This window comes from Oncorhynchus tshawytscha, linkage group LG10 (genome assembly GCF_018296145.1).
Source record: "Oncorhynchus tshawytscha isolate Ot180627B linkage group LG10, Otsh_v2.0, whole genome shotgun sequence".
NCBI classification, from domain to species: domain Eukaryota; kingdom Metazoa; phylum Chordata; class Actinopteri; order Salmoniformes; family Salmonidae; genus Oncorhynchus; species Oncorhynchus tshawytscha.
In genome coordinates, this window is record NC_056438.1 from 11,155,920 (window position 1) to 11,181,993 (window position 26,074).

The following is a 26,074-nucleotide window of genomic DNA, read 5'->3' on the forward strand; positions in this document are numbered from 1 at the left end:
TCGTCCAGTGTCCAATGTGGCTCTGAATTTACGAACGCCCAAAGCCCACTCTGGCACTCCAGATTGCATTTACGATCACACCCGTAGTATAAACCAGCCTTTAGTCTTAATCTTTGGTGATTTAGTATATGGCCTTACATGTGAATCCTTAAGGAGATGGGTGGGGCTAAGGCCTAAGAACGATGCTGAATGGGTGTAGACAAAGAGCTCTCCAGAAGGTGTTTTAAAACATTCAAGGGCTATTTTCTCAAAAGCGAGGTAAAGTTTATCAACTTTCAAAGCAGAATTAGTCTTTACTTTCATCCAATGCAATAAACACATTTTCAAATGTTGATAGATAAGGCCGTATTGAGCTGGTCAGCTACATATGTCAAAACACACCATGGACTGGTAAACTATGTGGCTGTTGGTGTATGTCGAGACACACCATGGTAATGAACAATACTTGGCATGTCTAACACGGACTGGTGATAAACTATACATAGCTTTTGGTATATCTCAAAACACACCATGGACTGGTTAAACTATAATTGGCTTTTGGTATGTCAAGACACATGGACTGGTGATAAACTATACGTGGTATATGTCAACACACCATGGTAATGACCTATACTGGGCAGTTGGTAGATGCTGAGGCACACCAGGGTAATAACCCTTTGTTGGTTCATGTCTAAACACCCAATGGACATGTAATAAACTGTACATGGATGCATCAGCAAATATATTGGTAATTTCTTTAAAGTGGGAGTTTCTTGACTCAAAACAGAATCATTGCTGCCCTCTAGTGTCCGGATGCAGACCCTGTGTCCTGACATTTCAACAAATTTCATTCAAAATCATTGGACTGAAAGTTTATTCAATAACTTTTTTTCCCAAACATGTACACAATGTATTTTATGTGTATATATATATATATATATACACACACATATACACATACATACATATACACACACATATACATATACACATATATATACACATACATATACACTTCAGTGTATAGAATGATCTAAAAAGTTGAAGGAACACGGCAGCTGGGCGCTTGGTGTCTGGATGTCTGAGCCAAACATCTGCAAATGGGCAACGTCACTGGTAGACTAACAGTGGAGCATCACACCAGTGTTTGGCCTTGTAGCAAAGCAGGTTGGGAGAGAAGAGGGGTTGTGCAGGAGCTACCAGGAGACTGACGGGCTGAGCTGAAGAGTTAACATGGAGAGCAGCAACAGGTAGAGAAAAGGTGCAGTAGTGTAAAACAGAACAAGGATAGGCTTTGTTGAATGTGAAAAACATACATGTACAGCATGTGCCTAAACCATCTGACTAGTAGGAATGAACAGCACCATGCAGAGTGAGACTGGAGTCAAATAACCAGGCTCATGTTTTCTCCTGAAGATGGAATCATAGCTACATTTTCTACTGTAAAAAAAATACTTTAATAAAACTATGTACCAATACTGTAGCACATATTGCTCTCACAACCCAACCAGAGACACGATAAACCGAACAGTAGGTCAACCAACAGTATGTTTTACAGTAGCAGAACAGTTTTACTGCTGTGACAGCGCGGATTATTCCAATTCTTTGGTACAAACCAGCTCCATGCAGTATCAAAACTGTACCATGGAGGCTGCTGATGGGAGAATGGCTCATAATAATGGCATCAATGGAATGGTATCAACCACGTGTTTGGTACCATTCCATTGACTCCATTCCAGCCATTATGATACAGTATGATTAGGGTCAGAGCCAGTATTGAGCCATCCTCCCCACATACAGTATGGTTAAGGTTAGGTACAGTATGATTAACCAGTCTAATCACTACAAACCCAGCAGCTCCAAAATGGATGCTTCAACACCAAACTGGCAGGGGTGGTTGGTTATCAATAGCCACGATTTGGCTATTGGCCATGACCCTACCATGTTGTCTCTTCCTGCCTTAAATACCATGACCCTACCATGTTGTCTCTTCCTGCCTTAAATACCATGACCCTACCATGTTGTCTCTTCCTGCCTTAAATACCATGACCCTACCATGTTGTCTCTTCCTGCCTTAAATACCATGTTGTCTCTTCCTACCTTAAATACCATGACCCTACCATGTTGTCTCTTCCTGCCTTAAATACCATGTTGTCTCTTCCTACCTTAAATACCATGTTGTCTCTTCCTGCCTTAAATACCATGACCCTACCATGTTGTCTCTTCCTGCCTTAAATACCATGTTGTCTCTTCCTACCTTAAATACCATGACCCTACCATGTTGTCTCTTCCTACCTTAAATATCATGACACTACCATGTTGGATACTTTGAAAGAAACAGTAGGGATTATCGGAACAGGACACAATTCACTTCCCATTTCTTCCCCTTAACAATAACCCTTTGATTTCTGCAGAGCAGTAAGGTGACAGCCATATGGTGAAAGCTCCATCACTACAGAGATCAAAGAGTTTGGGCCAAGGGGAAGGGAGCTGCTCAGGCATGGCTGGGCGAGAGAGAGAGATCCCATGGAGCACAGTATGGACCAGTAGACAAGGGCATGTTGTTGGCCAGGGTCAGGGGTCAGACTGAGTGACTTGGGCTTGGCCTCTACATCATCCCCATCTGCATCAGGGAGTTGGCGTACGCCATGGGCTTCACATTCGGATGAGGCTGTGGAGGGGAAAGAGACAGAGAGACAGAAAGAGACAGAGAGCATGAGAGAGAGGTTCATGATAGTAAGGAGATGTACTGACCACAGCAGTGAACTGGGTTAGTATGGACTGGCTCACAGTAAGGACATATCATATATAATGGATGTACTGACCACAGCAGTGAACTGGGTTAGTATGGACTGGCTCACAGTAAGGACATATCATATATAATGGATGTACTGACCACAGCAGTGAACTGGGTTAGTATGGACTGGCTCACAGTAAGGACATATCATATATAATGGATGTACTGACCACAGCAGTGAACTGGGTTTGTATGGACTGGCTCACAGTAAGGACATATCATATATAATGGATGTACTGACCACAGCAGTGAACTGGGTTAGTATGGACTGGCTCACAGTAAGGACATATCATATATAATGGATGCACTGACCACAGCAGTGAACTGGGTTAGTATGGACTGGCTCACAGTAAGGACATATCATATATAATGGATGTACTGACCACAGCAGTGAACTGGGTTAGTATGGACTGGCTCACAGTAAGGACATATCATATATAATGGATGTACTTACAACAGCAGTGAACTGGTGAAACTGTGGTTTGAGGTCTGATCCACTGAGATGGATGTACGCTCCTTTGTTACACATCTGATCACTGTGGTGGTGGATGGGAAGGAGAAGAGAAGAGAAGAGAAGAAGAAGAGAAGAGAAGAGAAGAGAAGAGAAGAGAAGAGAAGAGAAGAGAAGAGAAGAGAAGAGAAGAGAAGAGAAGAGAAGAGAAGAGAAGAGAAGAGAAGAGAAGAGAAGAGAAGAGAAGAGAAGAGAAGAGAAGAGAAGAGAAGAGAAGAGAAGAGAAGAGAAGAGAAGAGAAGAGAAGAGAAGAGAAGAGAAGAGAAGAGAAGAGAAGAGAAGAGAAGAGAAGAGAAGAGAAGAGAAGAGAAGAGAAGAGAAGAGAAGAGAAGAGAAGAGAAGAGAAGAGAAGAGAAGAGAGAGAGAGAGAGAGAGAGAGAGAGGTGGATGAGAGAGAGAGGTGGATGGGGAGAGAGAGAGAGGTGGATGGATGGGAGAGAGAGAGAGAGAGAGGTGGATGGGAGGAGAGAGAGAGAGAGGTGGATGGGGAGAGAGAGAGAGGTGGATGGGGAGAGAGAGAGAGGTGGATGGGGAGAGAGAGAGATGGATGGGAGAGAGAGAGATGGATGGGAGAGAGAGAGATGGATGGGAGAGAGAGAGATGGATGGGAGAGAGAGAGGTGGATGGGGGAGAGAGAGAGAGAGAGAGGTGGATGGGGGAGAGAGAGAGAGAGAGAGAGAGAGAGAGGTGGGAGGGAGAGGGTACTGTTAATGTCATCTTAAACTAAGGCTTTAAAGGGGGGTGGAATTTGAAAGTCTTACAATATAAGTTTTGATTTTAAATATGGCAATGCAGATGGAATCACTAAAATTGGATTGCATAGTGAGTCTTGCCATAGTTACCAGTAGTTGGGCGCTGAGAAGACTGTGATGCACTTCCCTGAGTGTGTGACCTCATAACCCTCTGCCTTGACCTCGTGACTCCGGACGATGTAATCCAGATTGTTCTGGTCAAGGAACCGCTCGGTGACATCCGGCCCAAACTGACAGCTCACACCTCGCTTAGACACACACCGGCCATTCTGAGACAGATGGAGGGGAGGAGAGAAAGTAGATAACTGTACTGCATGATGTCATCTATTTGAAGCAGATTATTGTTGATGACAGAGTGTATTTCGAGTGTGGTGCAAGGAAACACCAAACCTGTGGCTGTGGATCTGACCAGAGAAGATCACACATAGGACCTGAAGAAAACAACAAACAAACTTATTCCTTGGTCCGAAACAGGACAATAAAGATATTGATTCATTGATTGATTTTACCAGAGTCGGGGGGCTGTCTGTTCCTGTCGATCTTCTTCAGATCATCCAACGTCACTCCGTCCTCACTGAAGAGCCCCCCGTGCATCACCTGGCACAGACAACACAACTATAGATAACAGTCTTCAAATGTCCAGTTGTACCACTGGAAGCCTAACAGGGAACCTACCATGTCCAGTTGTACCACTGGAAGCCTAACAGGGAACCTACCATGTCTAGTTGTACCACTGGAAGCCTAACAGGGAACCTACCATGTCCAGTTGTACCACTGGAAGCCTAACAGGGAACCTACCATGTCCAGTTGTACCACTGGAAGCCTAACAGGGAACCTACCATGTCCAGTTGTACCACTGGAAGCCTAACAGGGAACCTACCATGTCCAGTTGTACCACTGGAAGCCTAACAGGGAACCTACCATGTCCAGTTGTACCACTGGAAGCCTAACAGGGAACCTACCATGTCCAGTTGTACCACTGGAAGCCTACCATGACTGTTGTTACACTGTGCCAGAGATTAGGTGTCGGAGGTTAGAGGTCAAGGTTACCTACCAGGGTAGAATCTCAATTGCATACTCCTCACCTCCTTTTCAATAGAGAGGTTCTGAGGGACCATTGGCTTTCTCATTTAATGGGTTTTGAGAAGGAGGCGAGTAGAGAGGATGTGAGGAGTATGCCATTGAGATTCTTCCCAGGACTTTGCAGTTGATAAGGTATGTGAGAAAACAACTGCTTCAAAGGGGGTGTGACCGTTATCAAAACTTCTGTGAAGTACTCCTATCCTCGATGAGGGGAGCAATCTGCCCTTCACCTACTAACAAATTGACACGCTTCTTGACTATTGGATTACTATCTGTTTCCGAGTCACGGAGGAAAGACGGACGGACCTTTGCCCAAATGAGAAAAGGCCCAGGACTTTGCCGTTGATGCATTGTGCCAAAGGTTAGGGGTCAGGGAAAAATTCACTTGAACGGCCCTCCAACTGGTGATTACTAGTGAGAAACTGCTTTATCATCCAACAAGTTTACCACTTGCAGTTCTCCGATGTCATTTGTCAACAAGAAAGACAGTAAGCATGGCAGCATCTTCAGCAGTTGTTTATGGTAAGAACACAATACAAATGGTTGTTACATTTATTGTATTAAGAGAAAGCAGCTTGAGATATACTTATGGTTAATGCTAAATTGTAATTATTTCATCTATGGCCTATTTATTGTCTTACCTCCCTACTCTTCTACATTTGCACACACTGTATATAGATATTCTTATTGTGTTATTTACTGTATGTTTGTTTATGTGTAACTCTGTTGCTTTTGTCACACTGCTTTGCTTTATCTTGGCCAGGTCGCAGTTGTAAATGAGAACATGTTCTCAACTGACCTACCTGGTTAAATAAAGGTGAAATGAATTCATTAATAAATGGTCAAATAAAAAAGAGCAAAACAATCAAAAGCCTTCATGTTTGACAGTATTTCCCTGGGCTCCGAGTGGGGCAGCGGTCTAAGGCACTGCGTCTCAGTGCAAGAGGCGTCACTACAGTCCCAGGTTCAAATCCAGGCTGTATCACATCCGCCTGTGATTGGGAGTTCCATAGGGCGGCGCACAATTGGCCCAGTGTTGTCCGGGTTAGGCAGGGGTAGGCTATCATTGTAAATAAGAATTTGTTCTTAACTGACTTGCCTAGTTAAATAAAGATTACATTTAAAAAAATAAAATGAGGGTTCTATGGTAATAAAGTACCCATAAAAACACTGAAATACCATGGCCCCTTTTTAAATTGTTGTTTTTTAAAAAGATGACAAAAGGAGACAGCTAAAAAGGAGCGGTATCGTAAGCTTGGGAGGGACGAGAGGAATCATGACAAAATATATTTTGGAGCCAAATCTGTTTATTTGGGCAAGTAGCCTCACTGGCTGTGCGTTGTGTTGTAAATCATCAGGTACCCGGCTGCAGAGCACACAACTCTGCTCTCCCCAGAACTGGATCATTATTAATTGATATGCATTTTTACATAATCCTCCTCTCTTATTAGGTCTTGGCATCTGTATGTTGTATGTAGATTGTAGCCTACTGACTTCACAACAACATGGCAGCGCTTGGAAGTAGGCATAATGGCAGGCTGTACAAGTTCACCTCTGGCCTTCACTATGGCCATGGAAGTCATCATCAGGGCATTGAGATGGGTGGTCGGTGGTGAGAGAACTAAGGAAGGGCTCCGTCTCCCATCTATCCGAGCATACATGGATGACATGACTACACTGACCACCACTGCAGCATGCACCAGGCGGCTACTTGCAAAACTGCATGATAACATCAAGTGGGCCAGGATGAAAATCAAGCCAAGCAAATCTCGAAGCATCTCCATAGTCAACGGACAGCTTAAAGATGTGAGGTTCTGCATTGAAGATGACTCGATACCAACGAGAGCCTGGGTAGATGGTACAACGAAAGCCTCCGGGGATAAAGATCCCCGGGATAAAGATCAAGGGCAGCAAATAAGGCAGGATATCGCCGACGGTCTTGAGAACATCAACAAGACCCTACTGCCTGGGAGGCTCAAGCTTTGGCGCCTACAGTTTGGACTTCTCCCCCGGGTAATGTGGCCCCTCACCGTCTATGAGGTCCCAATAACAACAGTGGAGAAGATGGAGCGAACCATTACCTCATACGTGAAGAAATGGCTGGGTGTCCCACGATGCCTGAGTAACATCGGCCTCTATGACACAGGGGTCCTTGAATTAACTCTTACAAGTCTAATGGAGGAGTATAAGTAAGACTTCAGATGACATTGAAGGACTCCAAAGACCAGACCATTAGCAAGGCTGCACCTCCCCTACAAACTGGATGGAAATGGACATCATCCAAGGCTGTGCAGCAAGCAACATCAGCCCTGAGACACCAAGACATTGTGGGGAATATCCAGCATGGAAGAGGAGGCTTTGGCCTGGCAGCAAGCAAACCAACGTTCCATAAGGCAACAACATCTGAACGCAGGAAGCTGGTGGTCGAGGAGGTTCGCAGACAGGAGGAGACGGCAAGAAGTGCAAAGGCTGCCTCTCTTGCTAAACAAGGGCAATTGACGCGGTGGGAAGGCCTGGAGAGGAGAAAGATCAACTAGAGTGAGCTTTGGCAAATGGAGGAAAGCAACATCAGCTTCATCATAAGAGTTGTTTATGATGTGCTTCCGTCACCAAAAAACCTACATCAATGGTATGGCGAGGACTCGACCTGCCCCCTCTGCCCAGCTCCAGCAACTCTCAGGCATATAATGACAGGTTGCAAGACCAGCCTCTCACAAGGCCGCTACACCTGGAGGCACAATCAGGTCCTAAAGAGCCTTGCTGCAGCACTTGAGACCAAGAGGAGTGCAACCAATTCATTACCTCCAAAAACAAGCAATCCCGTCAAAACAACAACATTCATCCGGGAGGGACAGAAAAGGCCCAAGCATCCTCCTACGAAGCCAGAAACTGGACACCTAGCCATGGCCCGGGACTGGAAGATGCTTGTCGATATTGACCAGCAACTCATTTTTCCACTTGAGATTGCTTCTACCAACCTTAGGCCAGACATGGTACTCTGGTCCCCTTCACGAAAGGCTGTGTACATCATAGAGCTCACAGTCCCGTGGGAAAACTCTGTTGAAGAGGCCCACAAGCGTAAGAAACTGCGTTACACAGAGTTGGCAGCAGATGCAACTCAGCGTGGCTGGAATGCAAAAGTCTAGCCAGTTGAAGTGGGATGCAGAGGATTTGTGGCTTCTTCCACCATCAGGTTGCTGAAAGAACTTGGAATCCATGGACAGGCTCTGCGGCAGACCGTCAGAACAGTTTCTCAAGCAGCTGAAAGAGGCAGCCAGTGGATCTGGATCAAACGGAAGGACCCTTGCTGGGCTATAACTTCATGACCCCCACCTGAGAACCCAATTCAGATCCCTCCAACTTGAGGAGGGCATATGAGGTATGCGGTCAGCTGTAGGGCTGGCTCAGGGAAGAGGACACCCCTGCCTTGCATAGTCCCGTGGGACATCTTAATTGGGCATGGGACACAAGGTAAGGCTTGATCACCCTTTAGCTGGCCACCTTTGATGAGGGTGTTTAGTGATTAAAGGCCGAAACACCCACTGATTCGAAGGCACACTACTGAGGATGTGTCCCAAAATTGACATCTTAACCCAGTCTAAGAAATAAACCTCCCATGCCACTGTCAACATCACGGCAAATCTCATGTGAGTGCATTCCATCTATTGGCACAATGGACAGTTTTTAACATCTTGTCCCGCGTTTTATGATTCTGTTAATAATGGAAACAGGCCAACTATACACGTTGTTTGCTCAGCTTTGTTCTTTGGACAAATCTTTCCAGATGTCTTCATATTGTTTGCTCAATTTCACTTCTTGTTGCCTTAAATTTTTCTAATTCAAAATAAAGCTGTGAGAGACTTTCCAAAAGACTGACTTTCAGAATTGTTCCTATTTGAAAGCTGCAACTTTAGGACAATACCTTTAACTTGTCTTAATGCTTTTGATAGGCCATTTAAAATTAGCAAGATTTGGCTTCTGGCTGTTTGGTTATGCAGGCTATAGCAAAGGAATAAGCCAGGAATAAGGAATAAGCCACTTGACATGGCCCTGCTGTGGGCTGCCTGGCCAGCTCTTTAATGCCAGACAAGTTGAAATACTCTATACACAGTCTGTCACATCACGATGTTGGACAGTCATCTTCGATATCCGATATTGTAATATGGCCTAACCCTATTTCCCAGTTCAAAACGTGAAAGTACCAACTCATATTTACGACCTTCCCACTTGGTTATAAATGCAGCATCACCAGGGATTACCAGGGCTTGCCGTTGATGCACTGGGCTAGAGATTAGGGGTCACAGGTCAGGGTTACCTACCAGGACTTTGCCATTGATGCACTGGGCTAGAGGCAGCCACTGGAAGACCTCACTGAAGAGAGTGAACATCTGAGCAGTGTACTTGGCCTTCACCTCCCCCTCAAAACCATACATCTGGTTCATGTTGTCAGTCTCGTGGTTACCTAGTTACACAGAAACATATGGACATTAGTTAAAAATACAATTTACCCTTCTCTAAGCCATGCCCCAGAATTTTGGGAAAAATTAATAATGGCAATGCTCTGATGGATACCAACTGTGGTCGAGTCCGACACCTCAGACAAGCTTAAATTTCAAACCCTTGGAAGCCCGGGGGGCAAAAACACAGATTTCATCCCAAAATAAATGGTTTAAAAATGGCTAAATAATTGAACAGTGCATATATTTAGATACATAAAATACAGTCTGTTGAAGTGTTTTTTTTTTAATCCTAAATTATACTGTTGAATTGTTTGTTAGCTAGCTGGTATCTAGTCATGGTGGGTTTCAGTGCATTCCTCTGGATGTTTGCAACACAGCCAAATAAAATTGTTTTTTTTGCGGGTAGTATTGACCGAAGTGAGCTGATTTGAAGACAACGATAAATGACTACCTTACGCACCAATAATTTTAGCAAAGCTTCCTTGATTGACTATATTTCTGCCCAATGACCACTGATCTTCTTGAAATTTAGATAGATAGCCAATGAGCTGAGGTAAACGCCAGTATGTAATGGTTTGGGGTTGGACCACAATTCCTTGGTTCTAATCGCACGCGCAGGGAACTCCATTCTCGCCTTGACGATCAGAGGAGTTGCTGTAAGGCTTTTTACGCGCAGCTGTAAAAAGCTTCGGAAAGTTGTAGTTTCAATGATTTCATTGAAGATATCATGGCGAATAAATCATGTAAAGCGAAGTCAAACTCTAAAGTGAAAGTGAGAGATTTTTTGTTTGAGGAATCTTGGAGTGTTATGATTCAAACGAACTGAGGAGCTGTTTCTGCAAGGACAGGACGTACTTCTGGACGGGTAAGTGCTAATGCCGTTTTATGAAATATAAAAATATATATATAAAAAAATATATATAATTGCAATGAAATGTATAGTTTGTGTGTGTGTATATGTATATATATATATATATATATATACATACACACACACAACAATGGCCGGAGTTGAATGGAACACCTTAGTGACTGTTCCCTCTGCTCTATACAATCAATACATATGTTTATTTTATGTGATAATAGGCTCATACAGTACAAATATTTTTTTAATGTTGTTTTCTTTCACAGTGATAGCGACTCCGACTGGGAGCCCCTGGTGCCCGCTCTACCTGTGCCCCCAGTGGTGTTCATATGCCACAGTTCATTACTGCAGGCATGACTGTGCCTCAGGGCCAAAAGGGCACAGCATGGAGGTGTCGTTCTGTTCTGTGTCGCATGAAATGCACCACTTGTTCAGTTTGCCTCTGCTTTACATCAGAAAGAGACTGCTATGGGACATGGCACAGGCAGCAAAATATTACGACGGGGACTTCCAAGGGGTGTAGTTCTTTTTTTAAATATGTATTTTCTAATCATTTTTAATTTTCTAACATTTATTTGTGTGTGTGTTAGAATTGCATTTTCATATGTTGTGTATAGTTATTTGCACTGCTGTATATAGTTATACGTCATTTCACCAATTCGGCCACTTGGGTACATTTGGGCAACTTGTGTGGGACACCTGGGTGACTTCATGCTAAATGTCATGTAGCTCACCCATTCCTGAAGTTATCAGTCTGAAACTTTGCACACCTACAGTTGCCCTCTGGTGTTATCCATCAAAATTATCTCCAGCATCCTATCTGACTGTGTGGCTATTCTAGTACATGTGAAAGATGATACTACAACAATAAAAAACAGAAAATGTATGCTCTTTCTTTCTCTTTTCTTCCACCAGATCTACTGTGTTATTCTCCTACATTCAATTAACATTTCCACAAACTTCAGAATGTTTCCATTCAAATGATACCAAGAATATGCATATCCTTGCCTCTGGGGCTGAGCTACAGGCAGTTAGATCTGGGTATGTCTTTAGGCGGAAATTGAGAACAAAGGGATGCAGCCATAACAGGTTTAACCTGTTAAGGCTCGGGAAAATACTGCCCCCTTTGGATAAATTGCGTGCCCATAGTAAACTGAAAAAAAATCTGTTCAAAATTGCTAATATATGCATATAATAATAATTATTGAATAGAAAACACTCTAAAGCTTCTAAAACCGGTTGAATTATATCTGTAAGTATAGCAGAACTCACAGGGCAGGCAATCTCCCAAACTATTTTTGGGAGCCTGAAATTTGGGGCAACTTTGACGTCATCGCCCCCACCTTTCCCAACCAGCTATGGATCTGGAGACACTTTCTATGTCTTCCACTAGATGTCTTCATTCAGTACAGCGTTTAATTGTGCAAATCCCGCGAGTTCTGACCCTTTGGGAGGCAAAAGATTGAGTGTCGCGAGAAAATACAAGGTTACGAGAGCGCGCTTTTTGGAGAGACGTCCTTTTGTTCCAGAATCCCTGAGAAGAGGCAAGTTTCTCCAATAGATTAGATAATTGTTTTGTACGTCTAGAACATCCTAAAGCTTGATTCTGCACTTAGTTTGACCAGTTTAGTCGACATATAGTATGTAATTTTGAAGTTTTGATGCGCAACTGTTCGGGACCAGAAGTAATTTTGGGTGCATTTCAGCTGAAACTGCTAGCAGATGCTAATACAAAGACACACGACTTGAAACCAAACAATGTTTTGGGTAAGTATGACCCCTTCCACTACATTCTGATCGAAGACCATCAAAGGTAAAGGAATATTTATGTTGTAATTTTGTGTTTCTGTTGACTCCAACATAGCAGAGAAATATTGCTTATGTCTGAGCGCCGTCTCAGATTATTGAATAGTGAACGATTTCTGTAACGTTAAAAAGAAATGTGACAAAGCGATTGCATTAAAATGCTTTCTGGACCGAATTTCGAAAATCTTTCAATTTTTTTTGTCAATTACACATGTATAAGAACTGAATGAACATACTTTTGTCAAATTGTAGTATCATAAAAAAAAAAACATTATTTTTGACTTGTCTATAAGGCATATGTTTTGTCCATTTGCAATATGATTTCATATGAAGTCAAAAGTCAAGTCACTTTTTTTGTTGCCAAATGCCATAAGAAATGTCCAAATGCATTATGAAAGATTTGAAAGTGCCAAATCAGGATGTTATGTCCATTTGCCATGTACGATCAATTGATGTCGGTTTACAAACCCAAAAGTCAGTGAACCATTTCCAACAAGAATTTATACTGCCCAAACGATATATAGCACTATGTTAAGCCATGAATCAACCTAGATGGTCTATTTGTCATGGATGATGAGGGAGAAGTGGGTCTGTTGTTCAAAAAACAAAAAAAAAGGCCAAAATGACAAGGGGCGCCCCATATTGGATGGCCACGGGTGGGGGGTGCTCCCTACCCAACCGTGGACCCCTTGCTACCCCGTAATGGCATTAAAAAACATTTAAAAAATGTGCTCCTGGTAACCCGTTCCAATGACCAGGTGCACGGCTGTCCATTTGCAGTATGTTTCAATGGGCATTTACCATCACGAATTTGACATGCTCAAAAATTCTGCAGAAATGCAAAATTGACTGGCCCGATGAACTCGGGATGGCCGGGCAGTGACAGTGGTTCCTCTCCATCGCTCGTTGTGTTGATTTCATCATGTCCATTTGTTGATGTTTTTTTCACTGTTGAATCACACTGCAAATGTACTGTGCATTTGCAATATGTTTCAATGGGCATTTACCATCACGAATTTGACATGCTCAAAAAATTCAGGAATGCGAAATTGACTGTCCGGATGAACTCGGAATGGCCGGGCAGTGATTCTGGTTCCTCTCCATCGCTTGTTTGATTTCAGAATGTCACTTTGGTGATGGTACCTCACTGTTTAAACATATTGCAAATGGACAAAAGTCAGCCAGCAAGTCACTGTCCATCAGTCAATTAGATATCATTCTGACACCAAACTGATAAACTGACACCACACCCACTTTTTCCAAATCGTTTAGAAGCCAACTATCACATATTTCAGAGCAGGCCCAAAATTTACAGCGCCGTCTGTTCAAACTAGAGGTCGACCGATTAATCAGAATGGCCGATTAATTCGGGCCAATTTCAAGTTTTCATAACAATCGAAAATCTGTATTTTTGGGCGTCGATTTGCTGATTTTTTAGTCAGTTAAGAACACATTTTCAATGACGGCCTTGGAACAGTGGGTTAACTGCCTCGTTCAGGGGCAGAAAGACAGATTTTCACCTTGTCAGCTCGGGGGATTCAATCTTGCAACCTTACAGTTAACTAGTCCAACGCAATAACGACCTGCCTCTCTCGTTGCACTCCACAAGGAGACTGCCTGTTACGCAAATGCAGTAAGCCAAGGTAAGTTGCTAGTTAGCATTAAACTTATCTTGTAAAAAACACAATCAATCATAATCACTAGTTAACTACACATGGTTTATGATATTAACAGATATTATCTAGCGTGTCCTGTGTTGCATATAATCTGACTGAGCATACAAGCATACAAATATCTGACTGAGCGGTGGTAGGCAGAAGCAGGCGCGTAAACATGAATTCAAACAGCACTTTCATACGCTTTGCCTGCAGCTCTTCGTTGTGCGTCAAGCATTGCGCTGTTTATGACTTCAAACTTATCAACTCCCGAGATGAGGCTGGTGTGACCGAAGTGAAATGGCTGGCTAGATAGCGCGCGCTAATAGCGTTTCAAAATTCACTCGCTCTGAGCCTTGGGGTGGTTGTTTCGCTAGCTCTGCATGGGTAACGCTGCTTCGATGTGGTGGCTGTTGTTGTTGTGTTGCTGGTTCGAGCCCAGGGAGGAGCGAGGAGAGGGACGGAAGCTATACTGTACTATACTATAGTCCACGTCGTGATTGGTGATGTTTTGTACATTTGCAATATGATTCCATTTGCCCTCTGGTGGGATTTACCGGGACAGAGGATAAATGGCCGAAATGTTCAAATTTAATCAAACGGAAACCGAATGTCCGAGAGACTTTGTCCGATGACTTCCCGGAAGATCCGGCCCGTGCACAGCCCGCCGCCGTCCGCAAATTTTACAAATGTTCGCGGACGTCTAGTAAGGGACTTTTGACTGGTACTGTAGTTTAGACACTAAATCGGTACAAGACATACAACCAGATGTCTCTTCCCAGTCCCCAGGTTCAGAACAGAGGCTGGGAAAGGCACCATTTTTAAATAGAGGTAATTCAAGCTAGCAATAAGCATAGATTAAAAATAAATAAAAAACAGATAAAAAGAACACCTTACTGCACAAAGGGGACTTTAGAGAGACGGCCATTTTAGAAACACTATCGTTCAAAGGTTTGGGGCTACTTAGCTTTTCTTTCAAAAACAAGGACATTTCAATTTTTGTCCATTAAAATGGGTTAGGGATCAAAAATTAGGGATCAAAAATACAGTGCTGACATTGTTAATACAGTGCTGACATTGTTAATGTTGATGTTAATGTTAAATTACTATTGTAGCTGGAAATTTTTTATGGAATATCTACATAGGCGTACAGAGGCCCATTATCAGCAATCATCACTCCTGTGTTCCAATGGGACGTTGTGTTAGCTAATCCAAGTTTATAATTTTAAAGCGAATTGATCATTAGAAAACCCTTTTGCAATTATGTTAATTAACACAGTTGAAAACTGTTGTCCTGATTAAAGATGCAATAAAACTGGCCTTCTTTAGACTAGTTGAGTATCTGGAACATCAGCATTTGTGGGTTCGATTTCAGGCTCAAAATGGCCAGAAACAAATACCTTTCTTCTGAAACTCATCCGTCTATTCTTGTTCTGAGAAATGAAGGCTATTCCATGTGATAAATTGCCAAGGAACTGAAGATCTCACACAACGCTGTGTACTACTCCCTTCACACAACAGAACAAACTGTCTCTAACTAGAATAGAAAGAGGAGTGAGAGGCCCCAGTGTCTAATTTGAGAAACAGACACCTCACAAGTCCTCAACTGGCAGCTTCATTAAAATAGTACCCACAAAACACCACTCTTGACGTCAACAGTGAAGAGGCGACTCCGGGATGCTGACCTTCTAGGCAGAGTTCCTCTGTCCAGTGTCTGTGTTCTTTTGCCCATCTTAATATTTTATTTTTATTGGCCAGTCTGGGATATGGCTTTTTCTTTGCAACTCTGCCTAGAAGGCCAGCATCCCGGGGTCGCCTCTTCATTGTTGACGTTGAAATTGGTGTTTTGCGGGTACTATTTAATGAAGCTGCCAGTCGAATGTACTTTTCTTTCAAAATCAAGTGAACCCAAATTTTCAAACGGTAGTGTATATTGTATTGTAATTTACACTGTACCATGTATTAGACCTAGATATGGTGTGTCTGTACTGATATGTTGGCTGTGTGAGACATTTTAAATATATGTATTTCAGTCCTTGACTAATAATGTACTATGTATTATGTCATATTTCATGTGGACCCCTGATAGAGTAGCTGATGCTTTTGTAGCGGCTAATGGGGATCCTAATGAATACCAAAAATCCAAATACTGACCTCTGAGGAGGTAGAAGGAGTCAGGGAGGAGCAGCTTGAAGCCAAACAGAGTCAGGATGACCTCTAGGGAGAACGAACCACGGTCCACAAAGTCTCCATTAAATAGCTGTGTTCTATTGTTAAGTGTTATAATGTACATTTCAATGAATACTAACACACACGGTTTACTGCACGTCACCGTTTACTGCACATGTCACTGTGGCTGTGACTGAACAGGATACATAGGGGTTGGCCTCAGAGGGTAAGCCGTTCAGCTCAAAGATGTTTAGAAGATCGTAGAACTGTCCATGTGTGTCGCCACAAATGGTTATCTTTTCTGTCTGTTGGGGAGAAAACAGAGGACAGACAGGTTTAGGCACAGGGACAGTTCATTTGCTGAAGGGGATAATCATCTTGACAATTGGAGGACAGGAGAGGAGGAAGAGCAATACCAGGAAGTCAACAAATATCATGGATGTCTCACCTCTTTTAATGTGATCTCAATAAGACTGGGTAGTTTGGATAAGAGTTCTTTGACTTGGATCAGAATCTGAAAGGATACATTATTAGTTAACACAAATACAGGATTACATGTTTTATATAAGGGTTTTTATTTCATAAGGTTTAGGGCAACTAGGGGCCTCCCGAGTGGCGCAGTGGTCTAACGCACTGCATCGACGGTGCTTGAGGTGTCACGACAGACCCGGGTTTGATCCCAGACAGTGTCACAGCCAGCTGTCACCGGGAGACCCTTGAGGCGGCGAACAATTGGCCTCATCAGTCTACACACAATACCCCATAAAGACAAAGCAAAAACAGTTTAGGAATTTTAGAAAATGTATACAAAAAAAGAAAAACTGTGGAAATATCACATTTTAATAAATATTCAGAGCGTTTATTCCTTACTTTGTTGAAGCACCTTTGGTAGCGATCAGGGTCCGTGACCTGAGTGGGTTGAGTCACTGATATGATCATCCTGTCTGGGTTGGCGCCCCCCTTGGGTTGTGCCTTGGCGGAGATCTTTGTGGGCTATACTCAGCCTTGTCTCAGGATGGTAAGTTGGTGGTTGAAGATATCCCTCTAGTGGTGTGGGGGCTGTGCTTTGGCAAAGTGGGTGGGGTTATATCCTTCCTGTTTGGCCCTGTCTGGGGGTGTCCTCGGATGGGGCCACAGTGTCTCCTGACCCCTCCTGTCTCAGCCTCCAGTATTTATGCTGCAGAAGTTTGTGTCGGGGGCTAGGGTCAGTTTGTTATATCTGGAGTACTTCTCCTGTCCTATTCGGTGTCCTGTGTGAATTTAAGTGTGCTCTCTCTAATTCTCTCTTTCTTTCTCTCTCTCAGAGGACCTGAGCCCTAGGACCATGCTTCAGGACTACCTGACATGATGACTCCTTGCTGTCCCCAGTCCACCTGGCCATGCTGCTGCTCCAGTTTCAACTGTTCTGCCTTATTATTATACGACCATGCTGGTCATTTATGAACATTTGAACATCTTGGCCATGTTCTGTTATAATCTCCAACCGGCACAGCCAGAAGAGGACTGGCAACCCCACATAGCCTGGTTCCTCTCTAGGTTTCTTCCTAGGTTTTGGCCTTTCTAGGGAGTTTTTCCTAGCCACCGTGCTTCTACACCTGCATTACTTGCTGTTTGGGGTTTTAGGCTGGGGTTCTGTACAGCACTTTGAGATATCAGCTGATGTACGAAGGGCTATACAAATACATTTGATTTGATTACAGCCTCGGGTCTTCTTGGTAATGACGCTACAAACTTGGAACACATGTATTTGGGGAGTTTCTCCCTTCTCTGCAGATCCTCTCAAGCTCTGTCAGGTTGGAAGGGGAGTGTTGCTGCACAGCTATTTTCAGGTCTCTCCAGAGACATTCGGGTTCAAGTCCGGGCTCTGGCTGGGCCATTCAGAGACTTTCCCGAAGCCAATCCTGCTTTCTCATAGCTGTGTTCTTAGGGTCGTTGTCCTGTTGGAAGGTGAACCTTGGCCCCGGTCTGAGGTCCAGAGCAGTATGGAGCAGGTGTTCATCAAGGATCTCTCCGTACTTTGCTCTGTTCATCTTTGCCTCGATCCTGACTAGTCTTCACGTCCCTGCCGCTGAAAAACATCCCCACAGCATGATGCTGCCACCACCATGCTACACCGTAGAGATGGTGCCAGGTTTCCTCCAGAAGCGAAGCTTGGCATTCAGGCTAGAGTTCAATCTTGGTTTCAACAGACCAGAGAATCTTGTTTCTCATGATCAGAGAGTCCTTTAGGTGCCTTTTGGAAAACTCCAAGTAGGTTTTGGTGCCTTTCACTGAGGAGTGGCTTCCATCTGGCCTGATTGGTGGGTGCTGCAGAGATGGTTGTCCTTCTGGAAGGTTCTCCCATCTCTAGAACTCTGTCAGAGTGACCAGAACAAAGTCCTTCTCCCTCGATTGCTCAGTTAGGACGGGCAGACAGCGCTAGGAAGAGTATTTGGTGGTTCCAAACTTCATCCATTTAATAATGATGTAGGCCACTGTGTTCTTGGGGACCTTCAATCCTGTAGAAATGTTTCGGTACCCTTCCCCAGATCTGTGCCTTGACACAATCCTGTCTCGAAGCTCAGACAATTCCTTCAACCTCATGGCTTGGTTTTTGCTCTGACATGCACTACCAACTGTGGGACCTTACATAGACAGGCGTGTCCCTTTCCAAATCATGTCCAATCAATTGAATTTACCACAGGTAGACCCCAATCAAGTTGTCGAAACATCTCAAGGATGATCAATGGAAACAGGACGCACCTGAGCTCAATTTCAAGTCTCATACCAAAAGGCTCTGAATAATTCTGTAAATAAAGTATTTAAATTTGCAAACATTAAAAAAAAAATGTTTTCGCCTTGTCATTATGGGTATTGTGTGTGTAGATTGATGAGGAAAAACATTTATTTAATACATTTTAAAATACGGCTTTAACGTAACAAAATGTGGAAAAAGTCTCGGAATACTTTTCGAATGCACTCAATATTATTTAGCAAATGTAAAGACAACATCAAAATTAACAATAGTCTGACAATATTAGCCTATCACTTGTGAATGACGTAATTCCCCTGTCTTGTGATATGTATACTGTATATCTCCCTCTCAATTTTTATTCATTTGTAAACATTTCTAAAAACATAATTCCGCTTTGACATTATGGGGTCTTGTGTGTAGGTCAGTGACACAAAATCTCAATTGAATATATTTTAAATTCAGGCTGTAACAACAAAATGTGGAAAAGGTCAACGGGCGAGAATACTTTCTGAAGGTAATGTATGTGTACCTGATAAGCACACTTTCTGTGCAGTTTCTTCTGGTCTTTGAAGCACTCCATCATCTCTTTCATGAACCTCATTGTCACCTTCCCTTCTTCCAGCTTCGGTCCTGTGTACTGGTCCTCGATCACTGCGTGGTGGCACAATCAATCAAAAAACCAAACCATCAAATGTATATAGCCCATTTTACAGAGATATTTGTCACTAAAAGCTTTACAGTAACTTAGCCTTGAAGGGTCAATGAAGCACAATGTGTACAGGCAGTAGCCCATTATTTCTAGACATTAAAATGATGACTGCTGGATAATATATAGTTAACCAATATTTTATTAAAGTAATTAATCATAAAATATGAGATGAGAAACCACTCACTCATGTTTTCGATGTCTAGGGAGTCTACGACTGATCTCTTCATCTCGTCGCTAGCAATGGCTCTCTCGAAGGCTTTCTGTTTCACGATCTTGTTGCACTCCTGGTACTTCATCTTAGCATCCTTATCGTTAGGTCGCACGCGCACTACCTAACCCCACAACAACAGGCAAACACACAGGGACAGGGGGAGGAGCAAAACAACAGTCAGTCACATAGCAGCATACCACCTTGGATCCCACTGCTGGCTTGGTCCTGGATGGAAAACCAGATGCCTCACCAATTCAAAAAAAAGAAGAAAAAAAGAAAAGAAAGAAAAGAAAAGAAAGAAAAGAAAGAATTATTTACCTCAAACCTGAAATCTACAATAGAAGCTAGCCAGAAGCTAGCCAGTTTACTGGCTAACGTTAGTGTTAAGAGATTTTAATCAAGGTTTACCATGAATGATTAAATAATTATACTCAGAAACTTAACCATTAGGGATTAGAGGTTATGTAGCATGGATAAGGGGTAATTGGAAATGATAACCATTGTGGAAGAAGGAATGTATGTGTGTGTGTCTAAAGTAAGCAAAGAGTCTCATTAACCTGTTTGAAACAACTCACCTATAACTTTGTGGCGATAAAATAAGACAGCGAGAGCCCTTCCAGGATTTCCTTATCTGGAACTGTCTGCTAAATTGTAATAAACTATGGTGAGACTTCAGGAGTTAATCCAGATATAGTGTGTCAGGTTTGTGTGCTAGTGAGTTGGAATTAACTTTTGAACCTGCTTTGTCCTGGTCGAGAGGAGGAGATACATTTTATAACCTTTGACGTCATATTTGATATATAAACTGTTGTACAGGGTTCTATGAGCAGCGCTCTCGAGAATAAATGCTATTGCCTAATTTTGGTAGACTGGTCTGTCTATTTTATGCAAATAAGGATCTTACAAATTCTTAGGAACAGACAGAGTGATTTTAATTGAATTGGTTAATGAACACATATAGGAATTGTAAAATTCCTTTAACAGTTAGTATTCAGCTAACCACGGTTTGTGGTCATCTGCTATCCTTTAGCTTGAAAAGCTATTGCCGGTTGTGTACAACGCGACTCGGACCAGAACATACCGGAACTATTTTTCTCTCCATATCCCCGGATTTCAACCGCAAGCTCTGGACATTTACACCTGGATCTCGCAGCTAGCTAGCTGCTATCCGTGTGACTATTGGCTTACGTCGATCCCGGAGCAAACATCAATTGTTCTGGAACTAGCCAGCTGAAGAGTTCCATCAGCCAACTGGACTACACCGACGTTATCTGCCCGAGGGAGTTATCCAACTGGCCCCTCCGTCGCGACGTTACCAGAATGCCCATCTGCGGCCTGCTAATCGCTAGCTGTCTTATCAGCTGCTATCTGAATAAGTCTATTGGACAATTTTTCTTGGGTCAATATAACTATATCTATTTTGCCACTTGGATTGATCCCCTCTACCACACGGAACCCCACTAATCTACTGACAGAAACGAACGAGGTGGCTAAAAACAGACCTCCTCCACCAACCTCACTACTCACTGGACCCTTACGATCACTCGACTAAGCATGCCTCTCCTTAATGTCAATATGCCTTGTCCATTGCTGTTCTGGTTAGTGTTTATTGGCTTATTTCACTGTAAAGCCTCTAGTCCTGCTCACTATACCTTATCCAAACTTTCAGTTCCACCTCCAACACATGCGATGACATCACCTGGTTTCAATGATGTTTCTAGAGACAATATCTCTCATCATCACTCAATACCTAGGTTTACCTCGACTGTATTCACATCCTACCATACCTTTGTTGTACATTATACCAAACATACCCTCGTAAAACTGACCATCCTACCGATCCTCGACGATGTCATTTATAAAATAGCCTCCAATACCCTACTCAATAAATTGGGTGCAGTCTATCACAGTGCCATCCGTTTCGTCACCAAAGCCCCATATACTACCCAACCACTGCGACCTGTACGCTCTCGTTGGCTGGCCCTCGCTCCATACTCGTCGCCAAACCCACTGGCTATAGGTCATCTACAAGACCCTGCTAGGTAGTCACCCCTTATCTCAGCTTGCTGGTCACCATAGCAGCACCCACCTGTAGCACGCTCTCAGCAGGTATCTCTCTCTGGTCACCCCCAAAACCAATTCTTCCTTTGGCCGCCTCTCCTTCCAGTTCTCTGCTGCCAATAATTGGAACAAACTACAAAAATCTCTGAAACTGGAAACACTTATCTCCCTCACTAGCTTTAAGCACCAGCTGTCAGAGCAGCTCACAGATTACTGCACCTGTACATAGCCCATCTATAATTTAGCCCAAAGAACGACCTATCCCCCTATGGTACTTATTTATTTTGCTCCTTTGCACCCCATTATTTAGATCTCTACTATCTCTTCTACTGCAAATCTACCATTCCAGTGTTTTACTTGCTATATTGTATTTACTTTGCAACCATGTCCTTTTTTTTTGCCTTTACCTATCTTATCTCACCTCATTTGCTCACATTGTATATAGACACTTGTTTCTACTGTATTATTGACTATGTTTGGTTTACTCCGTGTGTAACTCTGTGTTGTTGTATGTGTCGAACTGCTTTGCTTTATCTTGGCCAGGTAGCAATTGTCAATGACAACTTGTTCTCAAATTGCGTACCTGGTGAAATAAATAGACAGACAGTATTAAATAAAGGTCAGTCTCACATTGCGTAATTTCCGGTCACAACTTGCAGACTCGTTTACGTGCTGCTGTGCGTTTTGTTGCCAACCTTACTTTGCTACCTGACAACTTTACGGTTTTTACTTTTTAATTACCGTTTACATTTTTAGTTTTTCCCTCACTCAACTTTTTTACTCGTTTTATCTGGACATGGTTCCTCAGGACTTCCACCAGCCAAAGCTAAGTAGTAACATTAACATGATGCCTTCTAATTGCAGTCGCTGTAGAACGATCGCCTTATGGCGAGGATAGCTGTGCTTCAAGCCCAGCTTCAGACGCAATCGTTAGGCAAGGGTAATTTCAGTGTAGGAAAGGATCAAACAGCATCTGTGCCACCAGTAAGTACAGATAGTATAAATCCCCTCGCACAGTCCCCGCAGCAGGACAACTTTCTCATGGCTTCTGGAGGGAAAAAGTGTAGGAATGCTCAACCGGAGTCGCTTATTCAGCCAACAAACTTTCAACCGGTTCTCCTCATTAAGCAACGGGTCGAAGTCAGAGGCCGAGCCTTCTCTTGTCTCTACTCCTCCCGTTAAGGGGTCTGAGACGCCGAAGCTTCCCACCATTAGCTCTGACAGATTGAAAACCCTAGTTATTGGCGACTCCATTACCCGCAGTATTAGACTTAAAACAAATCATCCAGCGATCATACACTGTTTACCAGGGGGCAGGGCTACTAACGTTAAGGCTAATCTGAAGATGGTGCTGGCTAAAGCTAAAACTGGCGAGTGTAGAGAGTATAGAGATATTGTTATCCACATCGGCAGCAATGATGTTAGGATGAAACAGTCAGAGGTCACCAAGCGCAAATAGCTTCAGCGGGTAAATCAGCTAGAAAGATGTGTCGGCATTGAGTAATTGTCTCTAGTCCCCTCCCAGTTAGGGGGAGTGATGAGCTCTACAGCAGAGTCAATCGCTGGTTGAAAACTGTTTTCTGCCCCTCCCAAAAGATAGAATTGGTAGATAATTGGCCCTCTTTCTGGGACTCGCCCACAAACAGGACCAAGCCTGGCCTGCTAAGGAGTGACGGACTCCATCCTAGCTGGAGGGGTGCTCTCATCTTATCTACCAACATAGACAGGGCTCTAATTCCTCTAGCTCCACAATGAAATAGGGTGCAGGCCAGGCAGCAGGCTGTTAGCCAGCCTAGTGGAGTCTGCCACTAGCACAGTCAGTGTAGTCAGCTCAGCTATCCCCATTGAGACCGTATCTGTGCCTCGACCTAGGTTGGGCAAAACTAAACATGGCGGTGTTCGCCTTAGCAATCTCACTAGAATAAAGACCTCCTAAATAACTGCCATTATTGAAAGAAATCGTGATACCTCACATATCAAAAAAGTGCTACTTAATGTTAGATCCCTCACTTCAAAGGCAGTTATAGTCAATGAACTAATCCCTGATCATAATCTTGATGTGAATGGCCTGACTGAAACATGGCTTAAGCCTAATGAATTTACTGTGTTCAATGAGGCCTCACCTCCTGGTTACACTAGTGACCATATCCCCCATGCATCCCGGAAAGGCAGAGGTGTTGCTAACATTTACTATAGCAAATTCCATTTACATCATTTACAAAAAAATAAGAAAACGTTGTCTTTTGCGCTTCTAGTCATGAAATCTATGCAGCCTACTCAATCACTTTTTATAGCTACTGTTTACAGGCCTCCTGGGCCATATACAGCGTTCCTCACTGAGTTCCACGCATTCCTGTCGGACCTTGTAGTCACAGCAGATATTCAAATTTTTGGTGACTTTAATATTCACATGGAAAAGTCCACAGACCCATTCCAAAAGGCTTTCGGAGACACTCAAAAGCGTTTTAGTACTATATCTCTTGACACAATGATGAAAATAATCATGGCCTCTAAACCCTCAAGCTGCATACTGAACCCTATTCCAACTAAACTACTGAATGAAAGAGCTGCTTCCTGTCCTTGGCCCTCCTATGTTGAACATAATAAATGGCTCTCTATCCACCAGATGTGTACCAGACTCAGTAAAAGTGGCAGTAATAAAGCCTCTCTTGAAAAAGCCAAACCTTGACCCAGAAAATATAAAAAACTATCGGCATATATCGAATATTCCATTCCTCTCAAATATTAGAAAAAGCTGTTGCGCAGCAACTCACTGCATTCCTGAAAACAAACAATGTATACAAAATGCTTCAGTCTGGTTTTAGACACCATCATAGCACTGAGACTGCACTTGTGAAGGTGATAAATTATCTTTTAATGGCGTCAGACCGAGGCTCTGCAACTGTCCTCGTGCTCCTAGACCTTAGTGCTGCTTTGGATACCATTGACCACATTGACCACATACCATTCACCACATTCTTCTGGAGAGATTGAAAACCCAAATTGGTCTACACAGACAAGTTCTGGCCTGGTTTAGATCTCATGTGTCGGAAAGATATCATTTTGTCTCTGTGAATGGTTTGTCCTCTGACAAATCAACTGTAAATTTCGGTGTTCCTCAAGGTTCCGTTTTAGGACCACTATTGTTTTCACTATATATTTTACCTCTTGGGGATGTCATTCGAAAACATAATGTTAACTTTCACTGCTATGCGGATGACACAAAGCTGTACATTTCAATGAAACATGGTGAAGCCCCAAAATTGCCCTCGCTAGAAGCCTGTGTTTCAGACATAAGGAAGTGGATGGCTGCAAACTTTCGACTTTTAAACGCGGACTAAACAGATATGCTTGTTCTAGGTCCCAAGAAAAAAAGATCTTCTGTTGAATCTGACAATTAATCTTGATGGTTGTACAGTCGTCTCAAATAAAACTGTGAAGGACCTCGGTGTTACTCTGGACCCTGTTTCAAGGACAGCTTTTTTCCATCTACCTAACATTGCAAAAATCAGAAACTTTGTCCAAAAATGATATGGGGGTGGGTGGTGTTATATCCTGCCTGTTTGGCCCTGTCCGGGGGTATCATCGGTATCTGGAGTATTTCTTCTGTCTTATCCGGTGTGAATTTAAGTAAGTATTCTCTCTCTCTCTGGACCTGAGCCCTAGGACCATGCCTCAGGACTACCTGGCATGATGACTCCTTGTTGTCCCCAATCCACCTGGCCGTGCTGCTGCTCCAGTTTCAACTGTTCTGCCTGCGGCTATGGAACCCTGACCTGTTCACCAGACGTGCTACCTGTCCCAGACCTGCTGTTTTCAACTCTCTAGAGACAGCAGGAGCGGTAGAGATACTCTCAATGAACGGCTATGAAAAGCCAACTGACATTTACTCCTGAGGTGCTGACTTGCTGCACCCTCGACAACTACTGTGATTACTATTATTTGACCATGCTGGTCATTTATGAACATTTGAACATCTTGGCCATGTTCTGTTATAATCTCCACCCGGCACAGCCAGAACTGGCCACCCCTCATAGCCTGGTTCCTCTCTAGGTTTTTTCCTAGGTTTTGGCATTTCTCGGGAGTTTTTCCTAGCCACAGTGCTTCTACACCTGCATTGCTTGCTGTTTGGGGTTTTAGGTTGGGTTTCTGTACCGCACATTGATATATCAGCTGATGTAAGAAGGGCTATATAAATCAATTTGATAAATTTGATATAGTTTTACATAAGTCAGTCTCATACAGACAGTATTGCATAAAGGTCCGTCTCAAATAAACACTA

The 26,074-nt window shown here is 43.2% G+C and overlaps 1 protein-coding gene across 3 annotated transcripts in view; it reads right to left on the minus strand.

The window, feature by feature from the left end:
* Positions 1 to 836: 836 nt before the first annotated feature.
* The window catches only part of LOC112265771 (serine/threonine-protein phosphatase 5-like), a 32,345-nt gene continuing 7,107 nt past the window's right edge, over positions 837 to 26,074 (minus strand). Inside the window, exons 3-14 of one of the 3 annotated variants that reach the window (XR_006084262.1) lie at positions 19,705 to 19,852; positions 19,341 to 19,462; positions 16,526 to 16,591; positions 16,284 to 16,382; positions 16,063 to 16,168; positions 9,442 to 9,584; positions 4,549 to 4,636; positions 4,430 to 4,470; positions 4,130 to 4,308; positions 3,231 to 3,312; positions 2,237 to 2,650; positions 837 to 2,117 (exon numbers count right to left, since the gene is read on the minus strand). Coding sequence is in view for 1 of the 3 variants with exons in the window: in XM_024443328.2 (XP_024299096.2) it covers positions 2,588 to 2,650; positions 3,231 to 3,312; positions 4,130 to 4,308; positions 4,430 to 4,470; positions 4,549 to 4,636; positions 9,442 to 9,584; positions 16,063 to 16,168; positions 16,284 to 16,382; positions 16,526 to 16,591; positions 19,341 to 19,462; positions 19,705 to 19,852 (1,137 nt within the window). In the remaining 2 variants the exon portion in view is untranslated. Of the gene's footprint in view, positions 2,651 to 3,230; positions 3,313 to 4,129; positions 4,309 to 4,429; positions 4,471 to 4,548; positions 4,637 to 9,441; positions 9,585 to 16,062; positions 16,169 to 16,283; positions 16,383 to 16,525; positions 16,592 to 19,340; positions 19,463 to 19,704; positions 19,853 to 26,074 lie in introns of all 3 variants that reach the window. The other 2 variants (XR_006084261.1, XM_024443328.2) reach the window with 2 other exon arrangements.